At 36.3% G+C, this 27,189-nt stretch overlaps 1 protein-coding gene across 3 annotated transcripts in view; it reads right to left on the bottom strand.

Moving 5' to 3' along the window:
* The window catches only part of vps50 (VPS50 EARP/GARPII complex subunit), a 169,519-nt gene that overhangs the window by 84,494 nt on the left and 57,836 nt on the right, over positions 1 to 27,189 (bottom strand). For 2 of the 3 annotated variants that reach the window (XM_048201563.1, XM_048201564.1), the window contains exon 13: positions 16,403 to 16,532. In XM_048201563.1, the coding sequence (XP_048057520.1) occupies positions 16,403 to 16,532 (130 nt within the window). Of the gene's footprint in view, positions 1 to 13,492; positions 14,333 to 16,402; positions 16,533 to 27,189 lie in introns of those variants that run through there. The other variant, XM_048201565.1, reaches the window with a different exon arrangement.

Genomic DNA, 27,189 nt, shown 5'->3' with positions numbered 1-27,189 from the left:
GGGATGGAGTTTTCCATAAGAAAATGTATCTGCAGGGTTGTAGTGTTCAGCAAACACAACTAAACATAAACTAAAACAAAACATAAACAAAAACCAAAACCAAACCAAAACAAAACACAAAACCAAACCCACACCCAAACCCAAACCCAAACCCAAACCCAAAACCAAACCCAAACCCAAACCCAAAACCAAAACCAAAACCAAACCCAAACCAAGCCAAATCCATTTTGCTGTCATTTTATCTGTAGCACAAATGCTAGGGATGGAGTTTTCCAGAAGAAAACGTATCTGCAGGGTTGTAGTGTTCAGCAAACACAACTAAACATAATCAAACCAAAACAAAACACAAAACCAAAACCAAAACCAAACCAAAACAAGTCAATTTTGCTGTCATTTTCATCCCTAGCTAGCACAAATGTTACGGATGGAGTTTTCCAGAGAAAACGTATCTGCAGGTTTGTAGTGTTCAGCAAACACAACTCAACAAAAACAAAACAAAATAAAACAAAACAAAACCAGCCAAACTAAACCAAAAGAAAACCAACCCAAACCAAAAATCAAAACAAAAGAACAAAAATTAAAAAAAAGGGCGTAACTGAGAATCCTAGCATATTCACACATAAAACGTAAGCAATGAAGGAGCTGGACATTCATTATTTGTTTTGCATCATTCTGTTCTCAAAACTTTATTGCAAGTGTTATACCATCCCCTGACTTCCCGGTCCCAGACCAGTTGGTTTCTGAGTCTGGCACAATTTTCCAGCCCGAAACCAACTTTTCTACGAAAAACGATTTTGGGGAACAGCCCAGAATGGTCCCTGATTGGGCACAACACTCTGTCAGTGGAAAAGGGGTAAATAAAACAAGGAACATGTATCTTGGGACTGTTAAAGAAAAGCTTCAGAGAAGACCTCCAGGCAAGTGATTGATGGGATTTTCAGTGGACGCTCAGCGCAGCCAGCAGACTGATGTTTGGCGCTTAGAAAGGAGATATAGGGGAAGAGTGTTTTTATATAACAGTGCTCACTTAAACCCCAGAGAACCGCAGTCATCACTCAAGAGTCGTGTCTGTGCAGGCTTCACATCTCATCTTAGCACCACTGGAGAGAAGAAAACAACTCCCATAGTGAAAGCAAACCAGTTTCACATTTTACATTAAGTGCATGAAAACATTTTCCCTCATGTATACTTTAAAGACTGGATTTGCATCACGCTTCGTATGCTCATATCCCGCCCAGCTCCAGTTGTACAGATCCCGTCTACAGAACACGCAAAACATTGATATTTCACAGAGGCCAAATCCACAGAGCTCCAGGCTGCCTTTAACCTTTTCCTCGCTCATAATATGAAAGACTTTATGAAGTCCCTATCGCTAATGGGAACTTTTCTGAACCCCAAAGGGAAAGCGCATCCAAACTGCAAAGTGAGAAATAAACGAGGTGGAGAAAAAAAAATCCTCTGTCGGTGTGTTTGAGCAACTAACACCTCTGAGCATCACATGACAATACAGCACCCAAATGGTTATTTCTACCCCCCAAAGTTTAATATCTTCACACTGAACAGAGATGGGAGAAAAGGAGAGGAAGAAAGATATTAAACCAGAGCTGAAAAAAAAACCTTCCTATGAGACCTGGCTCAAACAATTACGATAACAGTATCAGCTCAAACGCTTACACTCAGTGAAGTGTGAGAGATTCAGGTAGGGAATATTCAGAGAATATTAAATGCACAATCTTACACAGATTATGCTTGAAAAAAACAACAATGTTTAAGGCACTTTAAATGGTGTTACTTTATTGGTTAGAGGTCAAAACCCCATCACCATTATTTATAAGCATATCTGTGTACATTATGATGTAGAAAAAAGTGATCATTTCAAATCTCAGTAAACACGGTTTTCTTGGCTATTAATTCTGCATGTAAACAGATTCAGTGATAAGAATATATTACCTTCCTCATGACGGCTGTATGGGATGTTCACTGTCAAGCAAACGTGTGGCGGTTTTTAACCAAGGTCTACATGTGACCTCATTATATTGAGTTTGTGAGCAGTAGAAGCCACATATAGTAGTTCAAATGAAATCGTGACCTTGGAGCAAAGAAGAGAAGAGAGCATTTCTTTCTGCTCATGATTATATCAATGCATTTATCCTGAAAATATTACAGCAGGATCAATAACATGCAATTCAAAGAAAGACAGTCCCATGACAGAAAAATCGATTTTGCGTTTTTGACCTTGACCTACACTGTGGGGTCCAAAAGTCTGAGACCACTAGCAAAAATGCTATAATTCTGCATATTACTAATATTAATATAAAATATTTAATTACAAAATGTATTATCAGCATAACAATTCAAGTAAAAAATTGGACTGAATAATGTACATGAATTGTGATGTAAAAAATGAAGTTAAAACATGTAAGAGTCAAAAATATTGATTATAATATGAGACACAAAAATTAAAACAATAAATGTAAAAATTAAATTATATATATATATATATATATATATATTATATATATATATATATATATATATATATATATATATATATATATATATATATATATATATATATATATATATATATATATATATATATATATATATATATATATACATAAGCGCTGTCAAATCGATTAATCATGATTAATCGCATCTAACAAGTTATATATATGCATAAAACATTTTTATATTTATATATTATATATAGTATGTTTATATTTATATACACAGACACATATATAATATATAAATATAATTATATTTTATGTAAATAATTATTTGTCTTTTTTATTACAAATATTTTTGACTCTTACATATTTTAACTTCAATTTTTATATGACAAAAACACACACACACACACACACACACACACACACACACACACACACACACACACACACACACACACACACACACGTGTATATATATTTTTTTTCTATTTTTTTTTTCTCTCATTTCTATGTGGTCTCAGACATTTGGATACCAATGTCTGAAATCTGAAATATCCTATTGTGACCCTTTCCATTTAAATGTAAATGAAAGAACCCCTAAAGGTGTTTCTTTTTTTTGTCCAACAGTGTTCATTTGCTGAAAATGAAGTTCTTTTCTAAGCTTCTTTCATTAAACCTGCAGGATCGGAGCTTCTGGAGCTGAATCAAAGAGCTCCTTGGCTCCCGACAATAGAGTTGGACTTTTCCCCAATCATTTCGGTCCATGAGGAGCGGAGCTATGCAGAGCCACAGAGTAAATCACTGCAAGCCAACTGCTGGAGAGGACAAGAAAAATATCATCTCCCTGGCAGCAACACATACACACAAACCAAAACGGAATGAGCGCACATTCACTCCCACACAGCCGCATGCGAACAGGCAATAGCACATTGTAGAAATTTCAGCATCCCAGGGAATTATTGGGAAAGCAAAGGGGCAGAATAACCGGACACACCGTTCGAGGAAAAAGCAATGAGGTGAGGAAAATACAGAACATGAACTGAGCAGCACAACAAGCCAGAGTCCTCTCACTAAGGATTGCTAACACGCAGGACCTCGTCAGAGCAAGAGTAATGAATTTACACTGGAAGCCGACCATGTCTAAAAGTGTCTTCAGTTTGACGCACGGCCGACACTCCCACATGTAACTGAACTAGGACTGTTAAAGAGGAACATGTTTGTTTTACATAGCTTATCTGAATTGTTGGCATTGTTGGTAATAAATGGCTTCTATTATGATTATGCTTCTTTTGCAGGCTCTTGTTTACTGTATACACACACACACACACACCCACGCTATAATTTACAAAACAAAAATAAGAAAATAATATTTAATAAATAAATATATATCTAGAACTACACTTCAACTCAAAATTAAGTTTTTTGGAGCATTGGCCTAGTGGTTACCACACAGGCCACAGACATGTTAAAGCATGGATCTCATGTGAGAGATGAGGGTTCGAATCCAGTTCCAAATCCTGATCCAGTTTCTTTCTACCTGACATTTCTTGTCATCTCTCCACTTTGCTATCAATAAAATGGTATAAAGCAACCAGAAAAGAAAAATGTTTTTTTAAACTAATCTTAATAAAATAAATTCTAAATGAAGGGTTTAAATATATTTGAAAATCACTTTATATTAAAGGTGCCCTCGAATGAAAAATTGAATTTATCTTGGCATAGTTGAATAACAAGAGTTCAGTACATGGAAAAGACATACATTGAGTTTCAAACCCCATTGCTTCCTCTTTCTTACGTAAATCTCATTTGTTTAAAAGACTTCCAGAAAACACGCGGATCTCAACATAACACCGACTGTTACATAACAGTCGGGGTGTACGCCCCCAATATTTGCATATATGCCAGCCCATGTTCAAGCATTAGACAAGGAAAGGCAGTATTAACGTCTGGATCTGTGCACAGACAAGGTAAGCAAGCAAGAACAACAGCGAAAAATGGCAGATTGAGCAATAATAACTGACATGATCCAAGATAACATGATATTTTTAGTGATATTTGTAAACTGTCTTTCTAAATGTTTCGTTAGCATGTTGCTAATGTACTGTTAAATGAGGTTAAAGTTACCATCGTTTATTACTGTATTGACGGAGACAAGAGAGCGTCGCTATTTTCATTTTTAAACACTTGCAGTCTGTATAATTCATAAACACAACTTCATTCTTTATAAATCTCTCCAACAGTGTGTAATGTTAGCTTTAGCCACGGAGCACAGCCTCAAACTCAGAATCAAATGTGAACATCAAAATAAATACTTTACTCACATGATTCGATGTATGCACACAGCATGCATGACGAACATCTTGTAAAGATCCATTTGAGGGTTATATTAGCTGTGTGAACTTTGTAAATGCGCTGTAATATAGTCGAGAGCTCGTGAGGCAGGGGGCACGCGATTTAAAGGGGCGGCGACTGAAAAAATCAGTGTATAGTTAATGATGCCCCAAAATAGGCAGTTAAAAAAATGAATTTAAAAAAATCTATGGGGTATTTTGAGCTGAAACTTCACAGACACATTCAGAAGACACCTTAGACTTATATTACATCTTGTGAAAAAGCATTCTTGGGCACCTTTAAAAAAAAAAAAAAAAAAAATTTTTTTAAAAGTATCTTATGCTCACCAAGGCTACATTTATTTCATCAAAATAAAGTAAAAACAGTAATATTGTGAAATATTATTACAATGTTTTCTATTTTAATATGTTAAAATTCATTTTTTCCTGTGATGCACAGCTGAATATTTAGCATCATTAGTCCTTACTTCAGAGTCACATGATCCTTCAGAAATCATTTGAAACATTTCTAATTATTACCAATGTTGAAAACAGTTGTGCTGCTTAATATTTTTGTGGAAACTGTGATACAATTTTGTACAGTGAACAGAAAGATTAAAAACAGCATTTATTTTTATTTGAACTATTTTTATAATAAACATACAAAAAAACCTTACCTATGAATGGTAGTGTATGAGCAGGACTAAAATCAGGGACAAAAATAAACATTATCATGCTATTGGAAATATATTCTTTGAATATGTCCCCTTTGATTTATGCCACAATAGCATGAGTTTTTCCACAGATAAATACTGCAGTTATGTAATTAATTAACCAACATGTGCAATTACTTCAATTAAAATTTCAAATGATTGACAACCCTAATAATGTGTCATGTCCAACTTTCGACTGCGGCTCATCTTTTCTGGTGACCCTGGCAGGTCTACAGTTTATTTATTCAGGAGGATATCAAGGGTAAAGTGACACTGATTACTCATAACCTTTCTTCCTGGAAAATATGAAAGGATGCAGGTGTACAACTGCAATTCAGAACGAACAGCAGGAAATAAGGTTCTTTTAAAAGATGGTCATTAGATTGTCAGGTTTCTTATTAAAAGCAAAATGTAATTTAAGAGAATATGATGAGGAAAAGAATAAAAGAGATGAGTGGCCAAAAAAAAAAACCCCAAAAAACAACAATGAGAAAATCTTTGACCCAATCTGACAGGACAGCCTGACACTGGAGGGCTAAATCTCCAACAAGAATTACAGCTAATTCAGTTCAGCAGGATGGGAAAACAAAGACAGAAGCAAATCATCAACGCCTCATTACATCTTCATAAAATAAACAAAAACATCTTGAACATCAAAAAGGTCGAACCATCATTCAAAACATATCTAATGTCTAAAACAAAAAGACTTTAGATATACAAAGATGGTGCACTAATTTTTACTATGGCAGAAATAGTCACTGTCCTAAGACACGCTGAGGACTACACAGGCGCATTGGCTGGTCCAGCCTGAAATATATGCTTTTTAACACTATTTGTGCATACGAAACAAAGTTCAAGTAGACTTGGTCTTGGATGCCCGAAATAGCTGCCAAGAGGCACTGCAAATATGGCTGCCAAGTGAACAGACTTTCCTCGAAAGGGACTTTGTCTAAACTCAGAGCTTTGTCTAATTTCAGATCAGTATTCTGCCCTCTTAAATGATTCAGGATTAAATGTACAGTTTGAGAAGACAAAACCCATATTTACCCATGGTGTAAATACATGGCTAGGGGAGCACAAGAACACCTGACCTTCTCACTCTGAGAACCCTGCGTGAAAACAACAAGCTTTGACTTCAGGAAGGTCTTTGTCTAAGTCAGGTATGAGAACTTTTTTGACTTCCAAACTGAAAACGTACATCCAAAGAACAGATTAACCACTCTTTCACAGCTCAGAAATACATAACTGCAGCTAGAGCTGCACGATTCTGAGAATGATGTTTTTTTTAAATGGAGATCACAATTCTGAATAGACAACTAAACAAAACAAATGTTAATTGCTGCAGTCTATTTACAAAAATATGTAATTAAAAATATGTAATTAATTTGAATTATTTAAAAAAATGAAAATGAATGAATGAATGATTCAATGACTCACTAATAGACTTCACTGGTTTCATTGCTGGATGAATCAGCATTTTTGAATGAATCTCTTGAATGAATGATTTATTGATACATACATTTTTTTTTACAGTCACTTGTCACAACCTACTGGTGTAATGATGCAATTTTTATTTGAAGAGTTAAGTTACTTTAAATAGGTGATTTACTCTATTTTGATAGTAGACATCAGTGTTTATACCTAAATGTTTATCCCAGTACTTCTGTGATAATTTGAATTATTGTAACACAGAAATAACGATACTGTGTGGTTGTTTGTGAAGCTGTTTCATACCTACACATGACCTATACCAAAGTCCCTTTCAAGGAAAGTCTGTTCACTTGGCGGCCATATTTGCAACTCCTCCGGGCATCCATTTTGGGCATCCAAGACCAAGTCCTATATATTTGAATGGGGTAATCATGAAATCTCAGAAAATGCTTGCTGAACTCACAATTAAATAACATATTTCAAATCAGCAACAAAATCTGACATGAACTGTCCCATAAATGTTGTTTCTTATGCTCAAATAGCATTAAAAAAAGCGTATTTTCCAGGCTAGACAAGCCAATGCGCATGTGCAGTCCTAAGCATGAGTCTCAGGTTTCTATGGGAACTGCAGCTGCAGTGACGCAATGACTTTACCAATCAGTGATCGGCTCTTTTACTTATATTGCACGTTGCAGTTTCTCCCATTCACTATATTTATAGTCTTTGTCTATACATACTCTCTTCGGATCAGCGGCAGCACCAACACAGATTTGAATATTCGAATCGTTGTCATTTAGGAACAAGATTGCATGGGTGTTTGGGAGATTGTGGTCTTTTAATGATTAATCGTGCAGTCCTACATTCTTGAAACTGGAAGTGGTGATTTTGTGCTTAGGGAGGATCATCCAAAAGCAAAATCACATGTTCAGTCTTTCTTAAACCGTCCAGTATATCAGTTCCTAGTCTGTGACATAAGGGAGACATTAAATACAAAAACTGTTGAAACTTGCACTTCGAATGTTCTCAGTCACATTTGACAGTCTCCTCATGAAGACAAATAACTGAAATGTTCAGGAATAAAAGCAAAACATGATTTACTGCCTCGTTCAGAGAAAGCATCTTTCCCATAGTTCCCAATTGCTCCATTCCCACTCAACAGAGCCAAACCTCTAAAGCAGGACCTTCAACCAAAGTTACAACATCTTCTTACTCAAGCACATACACGTAAGACCAAAGGCGAGCAGCGCTTTCCCAAAGACACAGACACTATCAATCTAAACTGTGAAGCAAACCCCAGAACCGATCCTGAGAAACACCCTGCCAAATCAAGGTCTAACTTGCATTGTAATTAATTACTTTCGGCTGGTTTTTCCACACATGGTAGTCAGTGATTATACACCTTGTGAAATTAGATAGCAAAGCAAGTCACAGGCCAGCGGAGGCAATTTACCTGTTGATGGCTCTGACAACTAAGAAGAGGAAAGTAAAGTCATCTTGACACGGACCAAGATGAATACCGTATGCAACGGCACGCAACAAGAGCTGTAATTGTCAATTTCACACAGAGATTGGTGCATTACTCAATGTTACGGACACACGTAAGAAGTTAAGCATATCGGCCTCCTGATATACTGCATTTACTGCAGAACAGAATATCAACTAGATGTATGTAAATAAATGAGATGTTTGAATTTTTCCTGAGATTTATAAGCAGAAATGCTTATATGATGGGGAAATACAACCTCATATTTAATACCATTAAGTTAACACTTTATAATAAGGTTCAATTAGTTAACATTATTTAAAGGTGCCATCGAATTGAAAATTGAATTTACCTCGGCATAGTTGAATAACAAGAGTTTAGTACATGGAAATGACATACAGTAAGTCTCAAAATCCATTGTTTCCTCCTTCTTATATAAATCTCATTTGTTTAAAAGACCTCTGAAGAACAGGCAAATCTCAACATAACACCGACTGTTATGTACAGTAACAGTCGGGATCATTAATATGTACGCCCCCAATATTTGCATATGCCAGCTCATGTTCAAGGCATTACACAAGGGCAGCCAGTATTAACGTCTGGATCTGTGCACAGCTGAATCATCAGACTAGGTAAGCAAGCAAGAACAATAGCGAAAAATGGCAGATGGAGCAATAATAACTGCCATGATCCATGACAACATGATATTTTTAGTGATATTTGTAAATTGTCTTTCTAAAAGTTTTGTTAGCATGTTGCTAATGTACTGTTAAATGTGGTTAAAGTTACCATCGTTTCTTACTGTATTCACGGAGACAAGAGCCGTCGCTATTTTCATTTTTTAAACACTTGCAGTCTGTATAATTCATAAACACAACTTCATTCTTTATAAATCTCTCCAACAGTGTAGCATTAGCCATTAGCCACAGAGCATAGCCTCAAACTCATTCAGAATCAAATGTAAACATCCAAATAAACACTGTACTTACACGATTAGACATGCTGCATGACGAACACTTTGTAAAGATCCATTTTGAGGGTTATATTAGCTGTGTGAACTTTGTTTATGCAGTGATAGAGTCGAGAGCTCGGGAGGGGGCGGAGAGCGCGCGATTTAAAGGGGCCGCAGCATGAATCGGCGCATTTCTAATGAATCTAAATAGGCAGTTAAAAAATTAATTTAAAAAAATCTATGGGGTATTTTGAGCTGCAACTTCACAGACACATTCAGGGGACACCTTAGACTTATATAACATCTTGTAAAAAAACGTTCGATGGCACCTTTAATACATAAGATATCACAAGATACACTTATTGTTAATACATAAAACTATTGTTCAATGCTATAGTAATTCATCTTCATTCATAATAATAAATAATAACCTAATAATAATAATAATAATAATAATAATAATAATATGACATATCCAATAACATTTCCTTATAAAATGTATTTAATATTATTTAATATAGTAATTATTATTCATATTTCTTAGACCCGCCTGGCCTGGTTTACTTCAATTGTATGTAAGTGCATCAGCTACTGTAAGCATCATTTTTTTTCTCCTACAGAATTTGGCTATTTCTGTGGTAATCAACACTGTCACAAGTGTTGTTACTAGAGGTCAACATGTAATGAAAATTCAGAACACCCCTTTAGGATTGTAGTTTACATACTGATTTGATTGGGAATTTAAAAAATGAGTGTGTCAGCATGGCACAGATTGGCCTTCACCTTTTCCCACTTTGTTCTACAAGTCAGTAACCAAAAGGTGACAGAAAGCCACGCTGCAGTGGGTCACTTTCCCTGTCGCCCATGAATGATCATTTATCCTCATTTGGAGAGATGGTTCTATTCACTGGACGTGACGGCCCTTGAGAATCAGCGGTTAACAAATTTAGCATATTCCATGTTCAAGGAATATATAGGTGACATTAATTACAGATACAAAACTTTGACAAGTTTAGTCCATCAGTGTATCAACTAGTAAATGCATGAATCCATTCTGCCACTGACAGTAGAGAAGATGCAAAGCTTAGTCAAGGTCACTGCCACAGTCTGAGAGGATACAAACTTCTCTGATGAAACCTCACGGGACACTGGACAGGTTAACAACATATTACCACAAACAAGTAGGGCTGTCAAACGATTAATCGCGATTAATCGCATACAAAATAAAAGTTTGAGTTTGCATAATATATGTGAGTGTACTGTGTGTAATTATTATGTAAATATAAATACAAACACATTCATGTATATATTTGAGAAATATTTACAAGTATATGTATTTATTTATATTTTTATATAATTTATATTATATATAAATAAAAATATTTTGTATATAAATAACATATTTCTCTTAAATATATACATTAATTTGTGTGTATTTATATATACACAATAATTACACACAGTACACCACATATATTATGCAAACTTTTATTTTGTATACGATTAATCGCGGTTAATCGTTTGACAGCCCTACAAACAATGCCCTGGCATTAAAAGCTGTCTAGCAAGCCAAAAAATTCTAGGCCCATTTGACTATATGACTATACACCGATTAGGCATAACATTATGACTACTGAAGTGAATAACACTGATTATCTCTTAATCACGGCACTTGTCGCCACTTGGGTGGGATATATTAGGCAGTAAGTGAACATTTTGTCCTCAAAGTTGATGTGTTAGAAGCAGGGCAAGCGTAAGGGTTTGACAAGGGCCAAATAGTGATGGCCAGATGACTGGGTCAGAGCATCTCCAAAACAGGTTACAGTTATTTTAAATTGTAATAATTTCAAAATATTACTGTTTTACTGTATTTTGATCAAATAAATGTGGCATTGGTGAGCAGAAGAGACTTCTTTCAAAGAATTTAATTTAGTGAGTGAAAAAGGAATAGCTTAAGCCATCTCATAAAGTCTTCCCAACTCAAAATATACCTTAGCTATGTATAGTAACTGATGACACAAGCAAAAAAACTCAATAAGCCCAGACTGCTGCACTGTCACAGTGTCTTCTGCCTTTCCGTAGCCTACAGGCCTGTAGATTAGTGCAGTCACTTAGTCGAAGAAGGAGCTATCGAATGTGGGAGAGAGAGGGGGAAAAAGAACTAAAAGAAATGAGCAGGAGATGAGAGAATATAAACTATCAAGCAAAATTTGCACTTGAGAATCTTTTTAATCTTAGAACAACTGATGATAAGTAAACACACGATACACTCTGTGTCCCCATATTATCTCAATCACAAATTATTCTTGAACTTGATCTGTCAAATCTCTCAGGCTAAATATACACATAACATAAGCATAAAAACGGAACAGTGATAAATATTCAGTTTCATTAATATGAATCTATAAGAATTAAGGCCTGTTCACACCAAGAACGATAACTATAATGATAGCTACATTAGCGTCCACACCAGTAGACAATATCGTTCCGTTTATTATTGTGCATTTTTGACGTCTGCCGCTTTAAATGTTTGAGCTTTTTAAACCTAGATGGATTCTGATTGGCTGTTAATGTTTTATTGTTCATCAGCTAGAAAGTCATTCCAACAATATCACTTTTCTGTGTGATAGGGCTGGACGATTAATCGAAAAGTAATCGAAACCGAAATTCAGAACCTCTAACCGGCGTAATTTTCCCATGTCGGTTATTTCGGGTTTTTAATCCTGTTAATATTTCCCCCTTAAAAACATACTACCGCGTGTGTAGCCACATGACTCTGCCCCGTCCAGGCAGTGGCATAAAAGCAACACAGAGGTGAACGTCGATTCAACACATAGTGATGGCGTGTGAGTGCTGAGCCTTGCGTCTTCACTAAACTTTGTCAGTTTTATGTGTTTTAAGATTTGCCAGTTTGGACATTCAAGCGATTTTAGACGATTGGATGTATATTATTTCAAGCTACCGTGCTCGCGCAGCTGCATTGTGGTACGAAAACTCAAACAAACAGTAGCTGCGCAAAATGTGAAGTCAGCGCTGTCCATCACTAAAGTAGCTTAGAAACTCAAAACTTATTATAGCATATATTTTTCTACTTTTGAAGGAACTATTTACAACCCAAAGCTTCACAATTAATAGAGAAACGGTATGACTAATTCACACACGCAATCGCTCTCATTACGTACGGGTACTGTGCTAATTTATTTATCTGATTTACAACGAGCAGAAATCTGTAAGAAATGTTACAAACCATAGATAAAATAACTGCTGAGAGTGAGCTGTTATGTCAGATTACTCTTTCAATAGGAAAAAATATCCCAACTTTAATAGTCAATCATATTTACAGTACAAACCTTTTCAGTGAACTATGAAAAAAACAGAAACAAAATAATCGTTCATTAATCGTAATCGAGGTAAAATGTTCAATTAATCGAGGTTTTGATTTTAGGCCATAATCGTCCAGCCCTACTGTGTGATCATTATAGTTGTGGTGTGGAATCTGCTACTCTTTTATGTTTAGAATGATTTTTAGAACTATATTTTTATAGTTATCATTATAGTTATCGTTCTTGGTGTGAACGGCCTTTAGGGGTCCGTATACGGAAGGCGGTCTGGCGAAGCTACTTTAGCTACTTTTTATATTTTACTTTAACTTGTTAAATATGGATATTTTTCTTACACAAACACATCGCTTGGCTTCAGAAAGACTTTATTAACCCCCTGGAGCCGTGTGGAGTATGTTTATGATGGATGGACGCACTTTCTTGAGCTTCAAACTTGTTGCCCCCGTTCACTGCCATTATAAAGCTTGGACGCATCAGGATATTTTTATTAATATATTATAATTCCGATTGCGTTCATCAGAAAGAAGAAAGTCATACACCTAGGATGGCTTGAGGGTGAGTAAAGCTTGGGGTAATTTTCATTTTAAAGTGAACTAATCCTTTAATGCTATAAAGCACTTTATTCTAAAAAGTATTCTTTATATAAAAAAAAAAAAAAAAGGAAAAATGATATTGATGTAACTTGAGTGTATTTTGATTTGTTCCACTGGAAGCTCTTCCATTTGTTTTACACATTAAGCTCACTAAATTTATTTTATAATGTTAAATAAAATTTTATGTTATTTTCTAAAAGCCATTTTGGCAGAGTCATTGATAAATTACGACTGCGATGCAAGTAAATGCTCTCTTGAGGACTGATGTGGAAAAAAAAGCACAGAAATGTGTGTATTTCTGAGTTTAAATTATTTAATTTGGGGAGCTGTAGCAAATGTGAAAGATGATAAAGTAGAACAAAGCTGAGGTGAAAATGCACGTGTTAAAATTCACAATAAAATACAGTTTTATTAGAAATAAATATTTCCATTAAAACAAATTATATTATTTCCCCACATTTAATATTTATAGAAAATAACCACAAAACCATCATTACCTATAGCAACAATGGCTGTTCAATCAGTAACATTTCGCATGCTTCCCTCTGCAGGGGATATTAGGGTACTTTAGAAAGGTTCAATGAATTTCCAATGACAGACCTAACCAAGAACAAGCACCAATCTATTTCAGCAGTGCTCAGTGACCTCAGAAATCGAAGTGGAGGCAAGACAGGAAGGCAAATGTTACAAACTACATTGCAGTTGGCTAACGGCACAGCACCCCTTTCAATTACCTGCTCAGTCTTCTTGGCCACAGCTGTGCCGATTACAGCACACACCGAAAGCCATTTCCTCTAAATGTACAATGCAAGACCTTGCCCTATAAAAGCACAAATGTAATGCTTATAAATCTAGCCATCACGGGGTAGTGAGCACCCTAATGAATCCCTAGCTCTTTCTTCTAAAACTGATTTAGAGTTACATAAATGGAAGCCAAAAAAAACAGGAGTCAACCTCCAGACGGTTTAGAGGAACACAAGGGGGCTTAGAGAGTTGCATCAGCGGAAAGATGAACCTCAGGTGCCAAAGAGTGCTGAAAAAAAATATTATTAGTGTCAGAGATGAATCTTAGCAAGTGGTCCACATGACATGTTACACCACAGTTTGAATCTGGCTTGGGACATTTACACATCCTACACCGCATGTTTGGTCTTATCTTTTCCCCACTTCTACCTATTCCATTAAAAAGAAAAAAGGCAAAAGAAAAAAATAATAATTCTTAACCAGTATATTTTCCTATATAAAAACAATTAAATTACAATGAGATTGCATAAGCTATTAACAACTGTGCTGTTGGGTTGTTTTTGACCAAAACTTTTTAGGTTGTCTTTTTAGAATTTTTACTTCATTGGAATGGTACAAAGGTTTTGGTAAAGGTTTTGGCACTTGCTGTGTGAACATTAAAAAAAAAAAAATTCATGGACATGATTCAAAAAGGTTAATGGTCCTGAAAAAAATAGTCACACTTGTATTGCTCACGTTAAAAAATGGCTGCATTGGACATGAATGGGATACGAATTTCATCTATTGGAAACATTTGGTACTGCGCCCAAACAAATTCTTACTGAAAGCTAATTTTTTGAGATATCAACCTCAAATTTGGAATGCAGCATGTTTAGAATTATGGCTTTGATTTTCTCACAGTTTTAGAGGAAAATGTGTTTGGGAAAATAATTATTTCATATAAAAATGGAAAATGGCATTTTTGTGATTTTTTCATAACAATAATTGTACAATTTTATAACTTTTTAAACTTTTTTTAAAGAGTTATAAAATTTTAAACTTTTAAAAGGAGAACAAAAATTTAGGCAAAACGTAAATTTCATTTTCAGTTACATGCTCAAAAAGTGAATAAAATGGATTATAACTACTGCCTAAATAAAATTTATTATCATAAAATCCCCTAAAAATACAACATATTAAATAAAAAAAAAAATGATTGAATTAAAATCTAGTACAATCATTACATTGAAAAAAAAAAAAATGCAGTCATTTTTGACCGATACGCGAACAGCACCAGAGGGTGAAGAGGAACCATGGTTATTAAAGTTAATTAAAACAAACTAAAACTTCCTTAGAAATAAAATAATCTTTAAAAGAATTAAAACAAAATATTAAAAACATCAATACGATATCATTCTGTTTAACTATAATCGCATGCTTTTTTTCGCCTGCCGCTTTAAATACTCAAGCTCGTTAAAGCAGGATGGATTGTGATAGGCTGTCAATGTTTTTATTGTTCATCAGCTAGAAAAAGATTGTGAAAGTGATTTCAACAATACCGTTCATCTGTCATTGTCGTAGTTGTGGTGCGAACTCTGCTAATCTTTACATTTAGAACGATTTTTTTAAAACTATATCATTATAGTTATCATCCTGGGTGTGAACGGGACTTAACACTGAGAGAAACTATACCATATTAATTTTGTCTTATCCTATTGATACGCTTTTTTTCATAAAGTAAAAGTAATATGATATTTCATATAAAAGTCAAGTTCATAAAAATTCATATACAGTTTGGCTAAGGTATTTTATCGTGTTTAAAGGATGTTTTAAATGAAAAACAAGACTGCAGAAGGATTTTTCCCCATTGTCAAATGTACAAAGAGCATTATGATGGGGAATATAGGGGTGTTAATATTTCAGCCTGCTTGAACCTGATCATCTGATCAGCGCTACTGATTGTATCATCATGGGAAGTCTTTTTGATGCTCTGTTTGGTGCCATAGTTGTTATTGTTCTTTTGCCGACTATCTCTGCATGGCAGTGCGGCCCAGCATCTCCTGTGGAATTTTGCCTTGATTGCCAGCCAAAAAGTATATTACCGGCACAACACGTCATTTTGAATCTTTTGAATAGTGTCTTTGATTAGACTAAAATAAAGAGCTGTCTTATCAAGAGTGTTGACCAACTCCACTTAACAAAAGAGACACTAACAATATAATCAGAGGTGTGCATGACGTTAATATTATGCACTTATGTCAACAAAATAGTTTGTTTATTATGTGTAACACATACTTTTATCATATTCAAAATACAATTTACCTAAGAAATGAACCCATGACTCTTTATGCAGCAGACAAGAGTGACTAATTTTGCTTACCAGGAGTCGTCACTTCCTCTTTGTAGTGCTCATCGTGCCACTGCATGGTTAGATGGTAACTAAGCATCACCTCCCACAAGGCCTTGCAGAGGTCGGTCAAGCAGGGGATGTAGCTGTCTGTGGTAATGTGCTGGGGTGAGAAAGATAAAAGCAATTTCAACAAGCTTCTACAGCTTCACCATGAGAATAAGTCATTTTTTAAAAAGCTGTGAGATGCAGGAGGATGAAATTGAGTAAAATATGTCTTCATTATAAATATCTAGTTCAGTCATGAAACTCTAGAGGGCACAGGCTGAGAGGTCCTTTACATGCAATCTGAAAACAATCACATCTTTACTGCATGGCATAAGCCGATTGGTCTCTACTGATCCTGCAGGCAATGAGATTGCTCGCTCAATATTTAAATAGTCTAGTTCAGAGTTTGCTGTAAGCTGGTCCTGCTATCAAAGTTCCTCTGAACCCTTCCACCTCCCCCAGCTCCACCTGCCTAGATCTGCTACAGGATTTATGTTTGTCTATTTGTGCAGCAGCAGCAGCAGCATTTCTTACATGCTCACAGCAGTGTGTCTGTGTATCTATTAGCAGTGGCAGGTCCATACTTGCTTTGAAGAATCAGCAGCAGCATAGCAGATCTAGTCTGCCAAGACCAAATACATTAACATTGCCATAATCAATAACATGCTTAAACTATTTTGAGAGTTCTCATGATTGAAATGGGATTAATTATATTGCAAGCAGGGCACAAGTATATTTAAGGAATTTGTCATGATAGGAATAAATTACATTTTAAATCAGTGAAAATGAATAGTGAAAGTGACGTGAAGTATGGTAACCCATCCTCTGCATTTAACCCAACCAAATTAGTGCACACACAATAGGAGTTGTGAGCAGTGAACACACACACACATACACACACTGCAAACCGTGGACACACACACCTGGAGCAGTGGGCAGCCATTTTTGCTGTGGTGCCTGGGGAGTGATTGGGGGTTCAGTCCTCAGTCATTTCCTGTCAGTACTGAGAATCGAACCCGCAACCTTCAGGTTACAATTCTGACTCTCTAACCATTAGGCCTCAACTGCCCCATTGAGCTGACATAATATTGTGGAATTGTACTACTATTCCACAATATTACTGTTTTTACTCTAGTAATGGTAGTGTACATACACTAAAACATGTAAATTCATGTAAAATGACCATTTAAACAAATCCCTCAATCAGTAAGCACTGAAATTTATAGTACCATATGAGTAGAACAGACTCTCAGAAATTGGATTTTAATTTTTTACAACCCTAAATTTGGAAAAATTAGTGCAAGACATTTTAATACGTTCTAAAGGCCAGAACACACCAAGCCGACGCCGACGAACTAGTGGCGACGAAAGCAGACTGCAGGGTTGGCTCACGTCGGCAGCGTCTGTGTAAACAGCCGACGGCCAAGTAGCACATCCATTCTGCGCCTGTGTGAGATGAAATGCCTTTCTGAACCAGCAGACGGCGGTAGCTGAACAGCCAATCAGAATGATCAGATGGCCCGATGAGCTCCAACGGCGATTCAATATTTCGAATCGGCCGAAAAAAAGCCGACGAGGACCAACTTTAGCCGACGGTGCGGAACACACTGAGAAAACTTAGTCGGCCGATGAAGAAAAACTGCCCGACGGCCGACCGTCGGCTTGGTGTGTTCCTGCCTTAAGGATCCAGACACACCCTGAAAAAACTCAAATCTGAGAAAAAGACACTAAAGATCTTTTGAGGAACCCAGTTGAGCATGACATTATGGTCTGGTTTCACAGACAGGGCTTAAGGCCCCGATATACTCACGGCAAAGTTTTTTTTTTTATTCTTCGTTTAGGGATAAAACAATGTAAGTGTCTCGTTTCATCAGAAGTACAACTTCATTTTCTGCTATGAAGAAGCTCTCCAGTCTGTTCATGCTTTCACTTGTAGACATCTGACATCAACGGACTGAACAGGAGAAATGAACCAGAAAAGATTTCTCCGCGCACCCCTACCTATTATGTAATCGCCACGGATCAATGGTAGTACAAAGGTGTTTACCAGCCAAAGCGAACTTTTCCGGAAAGTTTGGCAAGCTGTTTCGAACTCCCAAAACGAACTCCAAACGAACTTCGTTTTGGCCTGATTTATTCGTTCTTCGATTTCGCTTTAAGTACATGCATTTTAGTCTGACACTAGGCTTAAGCCTTGTCTGTAAAACTGGGGGTATGTCTTTTCAGACGTGTATGCATCCTTAAATCAAGCTTAAGACATTTGGAAATCAGTAAATCTGACAGCGAGGAAGTATGAATACACCAGAGATAATGATTGACCTGCTGTAGACCTTAATGAATATTTACCATGCGATCAATCCTTCAAAAGCTCTGAGAATCTCTTGCATTCCTTGGAACGTTATAATTAGAAATAATACCATAGAGACAACAAAACAAGCTCCTGTCTGGGATGAGAGACCGTATATCAAATCGGAAGGTGGACTGTGTGCTGAAGCAAAATACAGTTTGAATCAACTCTGACATCGGTGACACTGCCGTTCTCAGAGGAACTGACATACTCCCTTTGGCCAGTGCGATTTGTGGCCGGGGAAAGCTGACGTAAACTTTGCCTTGTCTAGAACCGCAGCATTGCCGACTCATCCATACACATATTCATCAATGCTGTCAGCAGAGAGATGCTGGAGCTCTGTTCCTGCCTTTTCTTAACCATGCTTGGAAACTCTGCAAACTGCTGGAGCCTGGTAAATTACGATCGGCCAGAGGCTCGCCGAGGCTGTTTTTGAAGGCAAGGGAACGGCACATAGCAACACGGCCTCCAGCTGTGGAAAAGCTAACATTTTTTTTGTGTTTTAGTTACAATTTATGTATTACAGTCATCACTTTTCTCTACAGAACCACTGTTACTGCAAGGCTTATTTGTAGGTTTACCAATGGACTTTGTAAATTAGGACTCACCACGGCAACCTTTTAGTTTCTAATCGTCTATTGCCAAACATTTACCTAATTTTACCCAAGTTACCTTACTTTAGTGAAGTTTATTTAGGATACGATTGAGGTCACTGTGTAGGAACTTCAAATATGTGAGCAACATTTGTGGAGCAGATGGCATAGGCATTTTGCCAGTTAATGTTTATGGTCTAAGAGAATAAAATGAAACTATTTCAGTCAAGAAAACAAAATGTTCTAAAAACTTTGAACATAGGACAACAAAATACCCCACAATTTTTCATGCTGTAAGTAAATAGTAAGACATTAAACAATGACTATACAATAGTTTTGATTTATTCCGTTTTATGAAAATTATGACAACATTAATCACTCACTAGCCCAAAAATATCCGCCCTCATGCAAGATTAAAATGCATATCAAACTAGAGAAAAAAACAAATATGCATTGACAAAAGATTTGGGTTCATTTAAAAACATATCTTTTACTGTTATGAAAACATTCATAAATTTATTCAGTCCATGTTTAACCTGCTGTGAGTCACAAAGCAAGGTCACAAGCTCTGACGGATTTAATAGGTTTTCATAATTTTAAGTAACTGTGCTTATATTTTCTGCATCACAATCAACTCCATCGCACAATGCAAAAATAAATCATTTGTTTTGTTTTGTTTTGGGCAATTTTCCTCAGTCTAATAAAATCGGTCTAATATGCTGATTTGGTGAACAAGGAACATTTCTTATTATCAGTGTTGAAAACATTTGTGCTTGCTTAATATATTTCTGGAAACTGCAATACGTTTTGTCAGGATTCCTTGATAAACAGAACCGTTTCGTTGCTGAATAATGAGTACTAATTTATTTAAAGGGGTCATGACATGAGAAAGTGAATTGCCTTGATCTTTTGACATATAAGAGGTATTTGTACAATTAAAACATCCTGCAAATTTCATAGCTTAAAATGACCTAATTATAAAAAAAACATTTAATTAAGCTCCAAAAACAGCTCGTTCTGATATTGCGCGATCTGTGACGTCACATGGGCAAATACATTTGCATATGACTGCCTTCAGAGCAAGACATCAACGAATAGTTATACATCATCGCACCATAGGCCCTGCCTACTGGCATTCATTCGTCTACATTGGATGTGAGCATTGCATCACATCAAAATTACATAGAACCCATTATAATCACTGACACTGTCTACACTGGATACAGTATACAGATGTATACACTCGAGTCTGTCGACAACAGGACAAATGGGAGGACAGGACATTGAAAACAAGTGAATGGTTTATTTTAATGGCATCCCAGATCGCATTAAAGGATTATATGTTTGTTCGGAGCATTTTGTTTTGTCAGCGAGGCACAGTGTAATGGATATTTGAGAAAGAAACTTGATGAAAGATGAAGCAGCCAACTGTATTGGATACGACAACAGCTGCATCACAAACCATAAGTAAATGATTTCATAATGCTTTGTCAATAAATGACGGTTTTATATGGATTATGTTTTCAAAACACATACTCGCGTGCAATGTTTCCTATGCAATGACGTTAACCAATCATAACAGTGGGCATTTACTGACAAGCCTTTAAAGGAGCCGCTGCTTAAAACAGATCATTTCAGACAGAGGGTCAGAATGAAGGTAGAAAATAATTGTTTTTCCATCATATATACATATTTTTGTGCAAAAAACTGAAGTGAAAACAAAAAAGTAAAGCTCAAAGAAAATATAAAAAAAAAATAAAAATCCATGTCATGACCGCTTTAAAGAAGCTAAAACAATTCAATTCAAACAAATTCAGGTCAAACTAAAGAATGAGAACAAAAATTCATGAATTGACTGAATGGTGGGTTCTTACATATTTATACTAAATATTTTGTCAAATCTTGTTTGTATCAGGCAGTGATGCATAAAATGCAAGGGAAAAATCTTTAAGAAAACGGGAGCTTCCAAACATAAACGAACACCTCTGAACATATTAAACATTAATTCAAATCAATTCCTTGATACAGAAACTTGTTTCAGCCCTGTTTTGACCCAGTACTCAAGAACCAGTGCATCCTAAAACCCACCAGGTGTTTCCCTGCGTTTTGAGAGACAGTCAATAATAGCACTTACAAATCACACTCATTCAACTCATTGAGACTTTAAAACAAACAATCAAATGAATAAAACACTCATTCTTTTGTATTCACATGCTGAGACACAATGCGACCTGATCCGAGTGGCTGCGATAAATCTAATTAGGTCCGTGCTGCATACAGAAAAAGCTCTGGGCATTTAGAGGTGATTCATCACTTACGGTAATTCTGCAGTAACAGATAAACAAGCTCATATGAAAACATCCCACACAACTCATTACACTAGAGCGTCTACAACTAATGCAATGAACGGTGGCTCAAGTATTATACCGAAGGAAATGTGTAACATTGCCAAAGCCACCAAAATGTAATACTCAGGGCCAAAAACAAGAATTATATGAGCCATTTGTCTCATTTGAAGTTGACTGTTTGGGACAGCCACAACCCTTCTTTAAATAAAGTTGTATGGTTGCTAGGGGTGGGAGAAAAAAAAAAAAAAGAAATCGATCCATCAATGCATCGATATTCTCGCTCCAACGATTCTGAGAATTTCAGAATCGATTCTGAGTTTATAGTTTTTAACCAGATGCGTGATGATGCTGAGTGTGCTTTAGAAACATCCATATTCTGCTTGCTTCCAATTCCTCACACTCAATATTCCTACGCAATCGAATCTTCTGCAAAATAATCATTCGTAAAGTTCGGAAAGGTTGAAGCGAATTACAAAGGACATTCGCGGGCTTCGCTGCACAGGATGTCCCGTGAGAGACGCGCGCTTTGATGTTACACATGCAGTGCGTGGTTTCACCCGCCGCTAATTTCCTTACAAATGCTCTATGAAGTAATTATTTATGTCGTTTGGAATGCAGTGGACTTATATATTTAAAGGTGCCCTAGAATCAAAATAATATAATATAATAACTGACATGATCTATGATATCATGATATTTTTAGTGATATTTGTAAATTGTCTTTATAAATGTTTCGTTAGCATGTTGCTAATGTACTGTTAAATGTGGTTAAAGTTACCATCGTTTATTACTGTATTCACGGAGACAAGAGAGCCGTCGCTATTTTCATTTTTAAACACTTGCAGTCTGTATAATTCATAAACACAACTTCATTCTTTATAAATCTCTCCAACAGTGTGTAATGTTAGCTTTAGCCATGAAGCACAGCCTCAAACTCATTCAGAATCAAATGTAAACATCCAAATAAATACTGTACTCACATGATCCGACGCATGCATGCAGTATGCATGACGAACATCTTGTAAAGATCCATTTGAGGGTTATATTAGCTGTGTGAACTTTGTAAATGCATTGTATTATAGTCGAGAGCTCGGGGGGCAGGGTGCGCGAGATTTAAAGGGGCCGCAGCCTGAATCGGTGCATTGTTAATGATGCCCCAAAATAGGCAGTTAAAAAAAATAATTTAAAAAAATCTCTGGGGTATTTTGAGCTGAAACTTCACAGACGCATTCAGGGCACACCTTAGACTTATATTACATCTTGTGAAAGAACGTTCTAAGGCACCTTTAAAATATGAAACTCAGAAGACTGCTTTCAATTTCAAATGCTGACGCGCTCTTTTGTGAAGAGTGCTCGCGCATACGGCTGTGCGTGACTCCATATAAGTGGTTTAATGCACTTGCGTCAAAATGGTTTATGATGCAAAATTAATCTGTAAACAGCCAGTTATGTCTTAAGGAATTAAACGGACAGGACAAACCACATTACTTCTTATATTTCAAAAGAGATCTGTGCGTGAATGCAGCTTATTAGAGCTCCCGCCGTCTATGTTGTCATAGTAACAATCAAACAACAGTAAAGATGAGAAAGAAAAATCACTTATAGTACTTGAATGGAAAACATTCAGATAATCTTAAATACTGAAAGCACTATTTGTTTATTGCTTGTAATATGTTTCTTTGCTCCTTATTATTTGCTACTTGCTTGTATGTTTTAAAATTATAGAAGTTTAAAATTCTTAAACAATTGTTTTAATTTAGTAATTTTTTCAATTTGTAATTATTTTAAAAAGTAGGCTACTTATAATTACTTATGTAAGGATAAGTAAATGTAAGGATTTTAAGATTTTCTAGTCGGCAAACTAATTAGTTAAAGGTGCTAAAGAGGATGTTTTGTTTTATACATTTTTGCAATATTACTTGAAACTGTCTTTACTAACATAAAAGACTATTTATTTGGTGCACTGAAAGGAATAATATTAATATACATCATCTGTGCACGAGGTAGGGCCTTAAAAACATCAGCCAATCGTTTACGCAATCATCGCGTAAACGATTGGCCCTCTGGCTTGTCAATCACTGCCATGACGTTCCTTGTGAGAGACGTGCGTGGCTTCGCGCTCCAGTAACTTTCCACACTCCACAGGCGCCGCATGCAACATTTTTGTCAGGAGACAGGAGTAACAACTGCAGATTATGAGTTACCTGCGTTGAGTCTGACATAATGAATCCAAAAAACACGACACAGCGAATGCCGGTGGTAAACACTCGTGTTCCAATACTCGTGTACGAGTTTTGGGAGGCGTTCCTTTGAAGTGAGCTGTGAAGGAGGGGGGCTGTTCTTACGCATGCGCTCATTTCAAAAACTCAGTAACAGTCTTTGGATTCTCAGTCGAGGAAAAAATCCTCTCCATCACCTTTAATTAAGAAAAAAGTAGATCAAGAATCGTTTTGGAATCGGATCGTGACTCCCAGAATCGGAATCGGATCGGATCGTGAGGTGACTAAAGATTCCCACCCCTAATGGTTGCCATAATTGAGTGTGAGGAAATACTTGGATGCTCAGCTGGATTAACACTGATCCAGTAGTTACCACACAGGAAGTATACTATTCTCATTGATGTCTAATGACTCCTGTAGGTGAGCAGAAGGAGAAGTCAGTCATCCTATTCAAGCAATCAATCCCTCATCCTCTCCAGATGACTTCCTGCTATGAGAATCGAGGCGTTGTTGCCTGGCAACAGAGTTGGTGGAGGGAAAGGATGATAAAAGTCTTTCTAATCTCAAAGGAGTCATATTAGACAGACAGATGGACATTTATAGCTGAAATTTTGATAAGAACATTTCATGCTTTGAGATGACGCCTGGGATTCAGGTAGGTGGACAGAAATGGACTCAGGTCAGCAGTGACGTCACTGAATGGTAAGCTGGGAATTTCATCCAAAAAACATGAAAAAATTATTTCAAGTACTGTTGCTTTTTCTCCCTACAGTCTTAAAGACATCACTGGGGTTGTTTCAGGGTTAATCGCCATTTTCTGTGATGGATGAACATTCAGATAAACAAACACTGCTGGGCAGTAGAGGTGGCCACCTTTCTAAATGCAGTTGAATCATGTCCATTTTCAAATAAGATTGTAGTAAATTTATAAAGTGAAAGAGAGGGAAAACAAAGTGGGGGGGAAAGAGCTGCTGCCGTCAGCAGTCTGTAAACATGTAAAGTCAGCAAATCTCTGTGGCGTCTTCTCTTCATAACCAAGCTGAAAAAGTCACACCACAGATGGCAGAGCTGGAGAGGCTCAGTCAGGATCAAGGGTTTTATAGTTCCTCAAGAACAGGATGTGAGGATCATATGACTTTGTGACATTAGGCTACTTCCAAGTTTAAGTATGTCTGTATATATATATATAAGGGCTGTCAATCGATTACAAATTTTAATCTAATTAATTACATACTCTGTGATAAATTAATCTAAATTAATCGCATACATAATTTTTGCTGTGAAAGTATTAAATATTTCAATTCGTCTTCGGTGGTGACAGACATGGTCATCCACACAAACAGTAAAAAGTGCCCTACCCACGTGATTTGCAAGCCCGATACTGACAATAAAGTACCCGTCACTCTCACTGTAATTCTTTCTTGCCCTCTTTGCAAAAAAAAAAAAAATAATTTTTGATTTTATAGCTTTGTAAGAGAAGATGCTTTTTTGCTAAACCTGAAAAGTATTAAAAAGTAGCATTTAGAAGTTATATTAACTAATAATATAATTTTCTACCATATACAATTGATTGCACCTAGCTAACAACAACTTGCTTTGTTCTGGTTTCACCTCACTCCAGTCTAAACTAACTGATTTTATAGGTAGGCCTAATTTACTACACATAGTCATTTAAATAACCTGAAAATATTGTGGATTAATAAGGCTAATTTTCTAACCACTCTTGCTAAATGGGGTAAGCACACTTATGTTCTCATTTCAGAGTTGTTCGAGTAAATGATTCATTATAGACCGTGTGGACAGATCAGTTGTTGTCATGATTCATTCAAATGAATCTGTTCAAATGAGTCATTAGGTCGCGAATCGGACATTAGCGGACGTTGACGCGTTGCGTGCGAATCGCGACTGTTATTAGGACATCGCAAAAGATTTGTCAACACAGAAAACACTTCACCACTGGATAGGATTTTCTTTTTGTTTACTGAAAGTGTGGTTTATGTCAGCTGCACGTGCAGGGCGCCTGTCAGAGAAGATGAGGTGACGGTCTTTTGAGCACTATTCACACCCAGCGGTTATTCAGGAAAAACATTACGAATGCGCCTCGTGAAACATGGATTCGGTCTTACGAACTTTTAGCATTGTGTCAGTTGATTTAGATTATTATGTGTGAGGTAGAGAGAGTGCAAAGACGGTGCTTACTCTGAAAACGAAGAGAGCTCGCGCGCACGAGGGAGGAGCTCTGCTCGTTATGTCCGTCAGCGCAGTCGTCTCCCTCCATTTTACAGTCGAATGGTGGCTAGAACGGCTCCAGGTTCAAAGGTCATTACGGAATGGATTAATCTGCGTTATTTTTTTTAACGCGTTATTTTTTCTCAGATTAATTAATCGAAATTAACGCGTTATTTTGACAACCCTAATATACATATACATACATGTCTGTATATACATCCAGTATATACAGATGAGCTCAAAAGTTTACATACCCCTTGCAGAATGTAGAAAAATGTTAATTGTTAATCATTTTAACAAAATAAAGATCATGAAAATTGCATGTTATTTTTTATTTAGTACTGTCCTGAATAAACTATTTCACATAATAGTTTCACATAACAGTGTTTCCTTCTGGAGCATCAGTGAATGTTTGCAGCTTCTGTAATAGTTTTGTCTGAGTCCCTCAGTCGTCCTCAGTGTGAAAAGATGGATCTTAAATCATACAGTCACTGATGGAAAGGGTTCAAATATGCAGAAGATGCTGGAAAACTGAAGAATCTGCAGGACCTGGAGGATTTTTCTGAAGAACAGAGCTCAGTTTAACTGCTCTAACAAACAAGGGACTCATGAACAACCATCACAAAAAAAAAAAACAAAAAAAAAAAAACAGTCATGGATCATCCAGGTAACCACACACAGTAAGTAATCAAGGGTATGTAAACTTTTGAACGGGGTCATTTTTATAAATTCTGCTATTCCTTAGTTTTTTGTCTTGTGGACTTTATGTAAACAACTGTTGTGTGAAATAGTTTCTTCAGGACAGTACTAAATAAAAAATAACATGCAATTTTCATGATCCTTCTTATTTTGTTAAAATGATTAAAACATTTTCTAAATTCTGCAAAGGGTATGTAAACTTTTGAGCTCAACTGGACACACACACACACACACACACACACACACACACACACACACACACACACACACACTTAAAGGGATAGTTCACCCAAAAATGAAAATTATCCCATGATTTACTCACCCTCAAGCCATCCTA

Source organism: Megalobrama amblycephala, linkage group LG9, assembly GCF_018812025.1.
Source record: "Megalobrama amblycephala isolate DHTTF-2021 linkage group LG9, ASM1881202v1, whole genome shotgun sequence".
NCBI lineage: Eukaryota > Metazoa > Chordata > Actinopteri > Cypriniformes > Xenocyprididae > Megalobrama > Megalobrama amblycephala.
The sequence above is the reverse complement of the archived record's forward strand: the minus strand, read 5'-3'. Positions and strand labels throughout refer to the sequence as shown.